This window comes from Centroberyx affinis, unplaced genomic scaffold, assembly GCF_046629955.1.
Source record: "Centroberyx affinis isolate AG114_WGS23_722 - 3 ecotype Tasmania unplaced genomic scaffold, CSIRO-AGI_Caff_v1 ptg004130l_1, whole genome shotgun sequence".
NCBI classification, from domain to species: domain Eukaryota; kingdom Metazoa; phylum Chordata; class Actinopteri; order Beryciformes; family Berycidae; genus Centroberyx; species Centroberyx affinis.
The window spans coordinates 20,001-30,000 of NW_027281902.1; the positions used below are offsets into that span (position 1 = coordinate 20,001).

General features: G+C 47.7%; 1 protein-coding gene across 1 annotated transcript in view; it reads left to right on the forward strand.

Moving 5' to 3' along the window:
- The window catches only part of LOC139663841 (A-kinase anchor protein 6-like), a gene marked incomplete at its 5' end in the record, with an annotated part of 42,164 nt that overhangs the window by 5,828 nt on the left and 26,336 nt on the right, over positions 1–10,000 (forward strand). Inside the window, 4 exons of the mRNA XM_071542597.1 lie at positions 4,063–4,867; positions 4,982–6,434; positions 6,489–7,350; positions 8,093–9,445. Coding sequence (XP_071398698.1) covers positions 4,063–4,867; positions 4,982–6,434; positions 6,489–7,350; positions 8,093–9,445 — 4,473 coding nt within the window. The remainder of the gene's footprint in view (positions 1–4,062; positions 4,868–4,981; positions 6,435–6,488; positions 7,351–8,092; positions 9,446–10,000) is intronic.

Genomic DNA, 10,000 nt, shown 5'->3' on the forward strand with positions numbered 1-10,000 from the left:
CATTTCTGCTTACTTGTGTACATGTGTTAGGGTTTGTGCATACAAATGTTTATGTGTGTGTGTGTGTGTGTGTGTGTGTGTGTTTATACTTGCAGTTGTTTTTTTGGGGGTGAAAACGGGAAACTTTTTTTTCCATTAGCTCTGTTTTGACTGCTCCCATTTGTTAGCATAGCATCTGCTGGAAGGCCCAAGGAGAGCGCAGGTATCAGCAGAGTCTGGGTGATTATTCATGTGTCTCTGCTCCCATTGGAGCCGCCGCTGCTGCTGCTGTGCTGTACCGCCTGTCAGAGTCCTGAGGAAGCCCAGCGTCTGATTCACCACAGTCTGAGTCAAACTGAATAGAGCCGCACAGATAAATCACCTCTGCATGCAGAGTGCCGGGGCCGACAGACCGCTGTTGGATGTAATTGCAAACGGTGAATGGAACGTCCAGATGTGTCCCGCAACCTCATCCGAAAAGACGCTTCATAATTATTATTATTTCTTTATTTTGTGTGTGTGTGTGTGTGTGTGTGTGTGTGTGTAAGAGTGTGTATGTGTGTGTGCTACAGTGTCACTAAATGTGTGTGTTGTTTCCATTTCTGCACACTTAGTGAGATTGTTACTCTCTGCTGCATGTATGCATGTGTGAGTGCTTGCTTCAATATCATTAAGCGTGTGTGCCTGTGTGTGTGTGTGTGTGTGTGCGTGTGTAAGACTGTGTATGTGTGTGTGTAACAGCGTCTGTGTGTGTGTGTGTGTGTTACAGCATGTATGTGTGTGTTTGCATGTGTGCGCTTGCTTGAATGTCACTGTGTTTCTGTGCAGGTTTTTATGTTTGCACGAGTGTGTGTGTGTGTGTTTGCATGTGTGTGTTTGCTTCAGTGTCACTAAATATGTGTGTGAGTGTGTGTGATTGCAGTTTGCACACTTGCTTAACCGTTGCTCTGTATACATGTGTGTGTGCTTGACATTGAACAGGTTTTTTACACTTGCACTTACTTCTGTTTCTTGCAAATGGTGAATGGAACGTCCAGCTGTGTCCCACAACCTCATCCTAAAATACGCGTCATAATTATTATTATTCCTTTATTCGAGCATGAAGTCTCATTGAGATCAAGGTCGCTTTCAAGAGAGACAACAATAATAACAACAATACAGTTATAAAAAAAGTCCAGTTCATTCACACAGCAGACAATCAGCAAACAAAGACAAATCAGCAGAGAACGTTAAGAAATTTAAGAAGATTTAAGAATTTAAACTTTTCTAAAGAAAGAAGGGATTCTAATTTCAAAGGCGTTTGCAAATCATTCCATTTATATGGCGCTTAGTATTGAAAACCATTTCCGAGCTCTGTATTTATATATATATGGAATATCTAAGATGAAGTAATCCTGAGACCTGGTTCCATACTTTACTGGATATTTAATCATCAGAAAACGTTGTTAGATGTCAAAACATGACACTTAACGTAGAAGTGCACTATTTATATATAGTATACAAAACAGAATACAGAAGACAAAATAAAAATACACAAAATCTATGTCCCCCGATTCATAATTTCTCAGCGAATCGGCCGGCTTCATGTCGACAGACTAACAGAGGGGGCCCATGCTGAGATGATGCCCGGGATAGAGATCAGCCTGGCGGGGAGGAGATAGAGAGAGCTCCCCTCCAGCTGGAGGTGCCTCCTCCTGTCACTAGGGATTTAAATTGATCCTCCCAACTCTGCATGTGTAAAGGACAAGAGGGAAAGTAACTGTGAGGCTCTTTGTGGCTCTGATGATGGCGTGTTTGAAGCATTAACTTCAGCCATCACAGCAGACTTTACACTGCAGAGTCCTTGGAGACCTTGTAATATTTATATTAATATTTTTGTATATATTATAGAGATAATCTTCCCAATTGACTCCCATGGATTTTATTAATTGTTTTATTTAATGTCCAATAGTTTGACTAAGACCCAGGGTTGTAAGAAATCTACACATCAGCTATCCATGATTACAAAATGGGAAGAATTGGACATAGATGTTCTTTACAGGTCGTCAAAGAGTCGATTTGATTGGATTTGAGGCCTTCTCCACATCGCTCTCTTCTTGTTGAGGTTTACACGAACAGATCCAGGCCACCAGGAGCTGACGACTCCAAAAAACTGTAAATTTCAGACACTGAGATAAATCTGGAATGTGGATTTTACAATACATTTTCAGTAAGTTTGAGTACCAGGGTCATAAAACCTTCTGCACAATACCAAAAATGGGGAGAGCCGCATGGTTTCATGTAAGACTCGATTTGATTGCGTTCTAACTGACCGAGGCCGCTGTGAGTTGACTTAACAATTCATCAAAGTTCTACAGAAACCTTTGCGTCTCCAGAAAGTCAACTTTTCAGAAGTTGGGAAACATCTGGACTAACAATTTATAATGGAATAGTTTGGCTTGGAGCTGGGTGGGAAATTATAACCAGTGTTTGACTGGTAAATTTGTCTGCTCTGCCAGCCGCTTTGGCAGCCAACCAACCGCCGTCTGGAGTCGTTTTCTACTCTAAAAATCTATTTGGCTGGTGAAATACTGAAAGTGGCTGGTGAGTTTCGGAGACAACCAGCCACTGTGGACACCGGACACCAAAAGTCACTTCCCTCCTCTGTCTGGGGTGGTAAAAATGCCTGCAACTCAGCTATCAACTATTAAAAAATTACAAAAATGAGATAAATTACAGATCTAAATTATATACAAGGTTTTTGTGGGTCATCAAATACTCGATTTGATTGGATTAGGCTGATTGATAGCCTCTCCCCTCTGTGTTGAGTGTGTTTTTGAATGCGTCTGCAATGACAAAACCCAGTTCAGTCATTACCCCCATCTCCCTTATCAGCACGAGGGGAATAAACACAAATCTAATAGAAATTCATTACACAGACCCATATCCCACACACACACAGACACACAGAGAGCCAGCTAGTTTATTAGATTAATAGGCTATGAATGGCTAATACGAATTACCCCCCTCTCTTGTTAACGAGACGCGGAGCAATTTGTATAATTATGTCTGTGGAAGGGAAGAATTCCTGTGTCTAAGCATATTTTTAGACAGCCGAGCTTTCTGAAGGCTTTTGATTACGTATTTACTTTGGGGTTTTCAGCTTCGTGCTCTCTCTCAGAAGTAGTTTTTGAATAATTCATCGCTTTGTTCCAGAGCAGAATAATTTGTGTTGAGATTTATAAGCAATTGCTTTGGGGGCTGATTTTACTCTTTTTAAATGATCACAGAATGTATTCTGTCAAAGTTTTGTCAGTGTTTTCTCTTTCAAATGCAGTCCTGAGTCAAAATAAGACTCTGAGAGAAGACACGCCATTTTCAACACATCCAAGTCAACCGTTTGGTTCCAAAATGAGACATCCAGCATTTGAAAAAGTGAAACCTACTCAGACAGAATCATTGATCGCACAAAATGAAAACATTATGTGCTTTTTTTAAATGATAGTAGGTAACTTAAGGTCTCAAACAATAACACTTTCACAGCATAGATCCTCTGGATTTTAGAGATATTACCTGATGAGCTTCAGGTAGCTTTGATGCACATTTGGACAAATTTCTATCCATACATTATTTACATCTGTAAATCTGATAATGGGAGTTGCAACAATGGATATTTGTATTTTCTGTGTATATGCTCTTACACTGATGTGGAAGTTTGTTGTCTGTAAACTGCAAACATCTGTAAATCTGTTCATCTGTTAATAGTAAACATAGCAAGAATTATTTCAAGACATGAGGATCTTAGTATTAGCATGACAAAGACACTATATCCTTAATCTTAATTATGTTCCACTTATTGTATGTATTTTTTTATTTATATCATATTCGTTGCTGCAGCAGAGACCAAATGTATGTTGTGGGGTTGAGTAAAGTTCATCTCATCATAGCTTTTTTTTTTAAATTTGTTTTTGGTATTTTTACCTTTAGTTGATAGTCAACAGATAGAGACAAGCAAAGGGATTCAAACAAGGATGTACATGGTGCGTGTCTTTTATGAACAATTTCAAGACATGTTTTTCTTGTTTTCCTTCCTTCTGTCTCCAGGTGCCGGGGAACTTTCTAGAACCGGGTCTAGTCGACCTCCGGCAGAGCAGCCCGGTCTCAGCCGGCCCGGTGGCACCGGACGACTCCTGGGAATGGGACGAGACCGATATGACAATCACAGAACCAGAACCAGAACCAGAACCAGAACCGCAGGACATAACGGAACCGGACCTCACACAAAACCTCCCCATGGAACCAAACCGTTCTTCAGACAGGATTCTGTCCAATGGGAACCCACCCAACAGGATCCCAACCACTGGGGTTCAGTCTATTGGTGTTCCAGCCAATCAGTCCTGTGAGATCGTGTCCAATAGGAGGGACTCAGCCTCAGATCAGAACTTAACCGCTCCATCAGATGCTACTCCCCCAAACAACAACAACATCTACCAGGTGTACAGCCTCCATAATGTGGAACTGTACAGGCAGCCTCAGTTCCCCATCTACCAGAAGAGCACATCATCCTTGCCGCTCAAAACCAAAGCAAAAAGGAAACAGCAACCTCTGCTGAAGAGCCTGAGCAAGGACTCCTCGTTCTCCTCCATCGAATCCCTCCCGGACCTCCTGGGGGGTTTGGTGCTGAGCAGCCGAGGAGGAGGTCGAGGAGGCGAGAGGATTGTGGGATACCGTGATGGGGATAGCAGGGAAAGCGGCGAGTCGCCAGGCAGTCGGCGGTCAGAGAGCGAGAGTGGGATCGTCAGCGATACAGGAGACACAGAGACGACGGCAAACTCTGAAATTCAGGGAGAGGTGGAGGATCAGGAGCAAGAGGAGGAGGAGGAAAAGAGAGAGAGGAGAATCTCTATGGGTGTTGCTCCCGACTCCTGCGAAAATGTAGGTGTGTGTCATCCGGGTCAGTACAGAGACCATGTGACCATGTACGACCAAAGAATCAAGACGGGGAGAAGGAAGAGAGAGGAAGGTAGGGAAGAGAAGGGACGAAGGGGAGAGGAGAACGGAGGTGAAAGTAGAAAGAGGAGGGATGATAAAGATGGAGAGAGCAGGTGGAAGAAAGATGAAATCAGAGGAGAAAATAGGAGAAACAGAGATGAGAAGAAAATGGAAGAGAAAAGAAGGAGGCAGCGGAGAGGAGGAGGTGAGGCTGTTGAGATCCTCATTAACGGACGTGGGATCCTGACGCCCGCGGACTCCGACTCGGACTTCGAGGCGGGGGGACACGGCCCAAACTCTTCCAAACCCTCCATCTCCCACGGTGACATCACAGAGTTCAAAGTTTACCACTATCACGGTTTGGAGACGCCTCCCCAACTCAGCCGCCAGGCGTCAAACCCCCTGTTATCCCAGGGCTCGTCTCTGGAGTCTCTGCTGGCTCTGGGCGTTGAGTTATTCCCCTCCGCTAAAGACCCTCTGCAGCGCAGCGCCTCTCTGGAGAGCTGCTTGGCCCCGTGTCGCAGCGCGGGCGGGGAGACCGGCGGCAGCCTGGCCAGCCTGGGGGAGCTGGGCCTGGGGGAGGAGAGAGAGATGGAGGGGGGTGAACCAGAAGTGGAGAAGAATAATGAAGCCGTACCGGGAGAACCTTCCTCTGGGGAGCTGAGCCGGAGAACCCTGGAACTCCTGAAACGCCTGGAGAACATCCAGAGTCCTCTGGCGGTGAAGATGACTCGCAGCGTGTCTGATATGACGCTCCGGAGCAGCTCGCCACAGTCGAGCCGCCTCCCCGCCTCCCCGTCTCTAGGCGGCCGCCACGTTCCCCTCTCCGGGGTTTCTGGCTCTTTTCGGAAAGGACCGCCATCCCTGATCAACGAGAGCTCGGCAACAGCGTCGTTAACGGAGCTGAGCAGCACTGAGGACTCATCTCTGGGGTCTGAAGATTTTGCTGCGCTCAAAAACCGCCACCTCTTCCTGGATCCAGCCATGGCGGCAAATGCCAACTCGTGTTCTTTCAGGAAGCGTTGCCAGGGAAACAACCGAGGAGGCCAGAGCCTGGACGAGGCAGATGCGACGAGCGTTAGCATGGTGGTTAACGTGTCTTGTACGTCGGCGTGCACAGATGAGGACGAAGACGACAGCGACCTCCTCTCTTCCTCCACGCTCACGCTCACCGAGGAAGAGCTTGGTGTACGAGATGAAGGAGAGGAGGAAGAGGAGGAGAGGTTGAGTGGTGCCTCCTCTGGCAATGAGGAGGATGACGAGGACGATGATGAAGAGGAGATGGAGGGTTCTTACGTGTTGGGGCTGGAGTACATGAAAAGGGAGCTGCAGAGTTGGATCAGACCTCCTCGCACCTCCTCTTCTTCCTCCTGTAAAACCGAGGCAGGCCTCCGGGACGAGCTGCAGTGCGGGACCAACCTCGCCTCCTCCACCTCCTCCTCCTCCTCCTCCTCCACCTTCTCCTCTTCCTCTCAGAACAAGGAGCAACGTTCTTTCCTGAAACGCTCAGCTGGGAAACTTCTGGAAACCCATACCAGCGGTGGCAGCAACAACAAAGCAAAGAACGAGCGGCAGAAGAAGGAGCGGGAGGAAGAGGAGGAGAACAGGAGGAACGCCACAAGGAGCTACATCAGCCAGTTCGTGGACGACGTGGAGAATGGAAACGTGGACCAGAGCAGTTTAAGAGGGAAAGACGAAGATGATGAACTCCTACGAGAGGAGTCCAGCCTGTTCACCAAGAAAGGAGAGTCGTTTAGGGAGTTGTACATATTTGCCAAAACAGGAGAGTCGGTTCAGGATGTCAACGATTTGATGACGAATGGCGATCCAAGCACAACGAAGACAATCCCGCCTTCTTCATCCCCATCCCGCGAGTTCCTTTCCTTCCCGTCCAAGCGAGCGTCCTCATTGGTGGGAGAGCTGAGGGGGGAGTTGCCCTGCCACAGTTCCTCCCTCCCCTCCCCTCCCTCCCTCTCGCCCATGGAGGACTGCACAACCCACGATGCATCGCACAAGAGCAGGGCGGCGGTCGGGGGACGGAAGGCCATCACTATTCAGGAAAACTTCACGTTCTCGTCTTTCGTGACGGAGGAGAGCAGGAGAGAGGTGAGGGATAAAGAGTCGTCCCTCCCTCCCAAGAAGAGACACAGTCGTCACTCCTCCTGCTGCAGGCACCTTCCCTCCTCCTCCTCCTCTTCCTTGTCTTCATCCTTCCATCCATGTGGCGCAGAGGAGAAGAAAGAGAACGTGCATGACTTTGTGATGGAGATTATTGACATGGCCTCATTAGCACTGAAGAGCAAAGAGAACCAGAACCAGGCTGAAGAACTGAACCAGGTCGAGAACAGCGGGTCCAGCACAGACCAAGGACCTGCATCAGTAGCACATATCAGAGACAAGGTACAATGTTAATACAGCAAAGCAAAAAAATATATAGTATTCAAATTGAGATACTTTGGGAAAAAAAATAGATGATTATGTGTTTATTACAGGGAAAACATCATCAACACCATCATTAAACACAACTAAGATAACAGTTTATTAAACCTGTAGATGACAATAACAACACTTTTCAAATGACTGAACAAATTTGGAATTCATTATAAAAAAATCTGTTTGATTTAATATTCTGTAAATTTCGGAAGCAAATTAATCCAAAAGTAATCACTGAGTTGGAGTAATCTAATAAATCACATCACACATGACAATTTTCAGCACGTGATCAGTAAATTCTTCATTGGATTATTTTTTTTCGATAGATTTTGGAAGTAAAGTAATCCAAAAATAAATTGAAACAAAAAAATGTATTCTGTTACATTTCTGAGTTGAAGGGAACCTCTACACTACTAAACATCAAAAAGACAAAAAGAGGCAGAAAAGTCTGTTCATGGCATCTATTAACCAATGCTCTGCTTCTAAAATTGTGCTAAAGTGCAAAGTACAAATACCAGCAGACAAACGTTTTGACATTCAAGTCAATACTCAATAGTTTCCTGTATTGTTTGGATCTGAGTTGACGTATTCCAATGGATTGCATCCCGAATTTCATTTTTAACCCATAACCAGCATCATGTGTAACAGGTGAATTTGTTTAAAAACACCCTTACGAGCCCCGCCTTCCTCTTCCTTCCCCTTCCCCCAGGTGCTGGAACACTCCCACCGGCCGATCCACCTGCGTAAGGGCGACTTCTACTCCTACCTGTCTCTGTCCTCCCATGACAGCGACTGCGGCGAGGTCAGCCAATGCTCCGAAGACAAGAGCTCCAGTCCGGCGCCCTACAGCATCCCGTCCTACAGCACGCCCACACAGGGCCTCCACAGCCCCAGTCCTGTGATGTTTACTAGCTCCAGACAGGGGACATCACCCTCCAGTCCAGGTCTAGACTCTAAGAACGAGCTTTGTACTCTTGATTTCAAGTCCGCAGATAGCCAAACGAAAGCACTAATCAGTCCCATGAAGGGGGGTTATATTAGCCCCTCTAGCCCCTCTCCGGCCCTGTCCCCGAGTCCGGACATTAGGGATGAGGAGATGCTGTTTGCGGCCTGTACGGAGGAGGTCTACCTGGGACCTCCGCTCTGCTACAGCATGGCACTCACCAAGAAACACCGCAGGGCCAGTCCCAAACTGAACGACAGTCTGGAGTATTTGTCTTCCCTGGAGCCTGGTTACAAACTGAACGACAGTCTGCCTCACTTGTCTGATCAAGAGGCTGGTTCAGAACTGAACGAGGCTCTCGGATATTTGTCTCAAGAGGGGCCCGGTTCCAAACCAATTGATAGTCTCAGCTACTTGTCTCCTTCCAAGGGGTCTAGCTCGGATATAAACCAGGATTCCCTGTATTTCCAAGGGACCAGTCCCACGGCAACAACAGAGGAAACACAAAGCTCCTTCTCTCCTTTCCTAGCGCCTCATTACAATTCACTTCCCTCCTCTGCCTCCTTGCCCTCAAAGAGCGCCCCCTCCTCTCTCCGGGGGCCCGGCTCCAAACCAAACGACGACAACCCTTCCTCTCCTCCTCCTCCTCCTCCGTCCTCTGGCGCAGAGGAAGAGAAGGGAGGTGAGGACCCGTACCTCCTCTGTGATGTCGCTCGAGGAGAAGTCGCGGCCGCTGCGAGTGTTAGCGCGCCGCAGGAGGAGAGGAGTCGTAATGAGGGGCCTCCTTATCTTAATCCCCGGGCGCGTGTCGCCCCGATAGACTCCTCCGCAGCCGAATGTTTGGCAGATACTAAAACGCTTGAATCCAATATGGGCGCCGTAATGACCAAGATAAGTGTCTGCAGCTCCACTACAAATCCCTCAAAAGAGCCAGCCGCCACCGCCACGCGTATTAATCCCAAAATTAACTGCTCGCCGATGAGAGAGGGAGATAGGGAGGAGGAGGAGGAGGAGGAGGAGGAGAGGCGAGGAGAGGCGGATGCTCGACGGGTGAAGCAGGAGAAGGGGAGGAGAGGGCGGACCGGCGCGCAGCAGGAAGCGAAGGCGGCGGCGAAGCAGGTTAGTGTTCCAGGTATTAGCCCGATCTGCTATCTCAGGACATTATACAGGGCCTTGATACTGCACTTCACCCCTCTACTCCAGGTATTAGGCCGAGCCGAGCCCCGCAGTGGCTGTGAATGTAATGAGGCTGGTGTGTGTTTCTCTCATTTCCATTTCTGAGGCCGGGCGGACTGGAGAGGAGGTGATACGCGTAACCTTCCCCTCCTCCTCCTTTCCTCTCATCCTCCCCTTTCTCCCGTCCTCTCTTCTCCTCCCCCATCCTCTCATCCTCCTCTTCACCTCTCTTCTCCTCAATCCTTCGTTCCTCTCCTCCTCCTCTCCTCTCCTTTTCCTCCTGTCTCTCTTTTCTCCTATCTTCTATTCCTATCCTCCCCTCCCCTTTCCCTTTCATCCCCTCCTCCGCTCATCTTCTCTCCTATAGCCCTTGCTTCTCCTCCTCCGTTTCTCTACCTCCTCTCTTTTGCTCCTCCTTTCCTTTCCTCTCCTCCTCCCTCTCTCCTTCCTCTTTCTCCCTACTATCCTTTCCTCTTTTCCTTCCTCCTCATCCTCTGT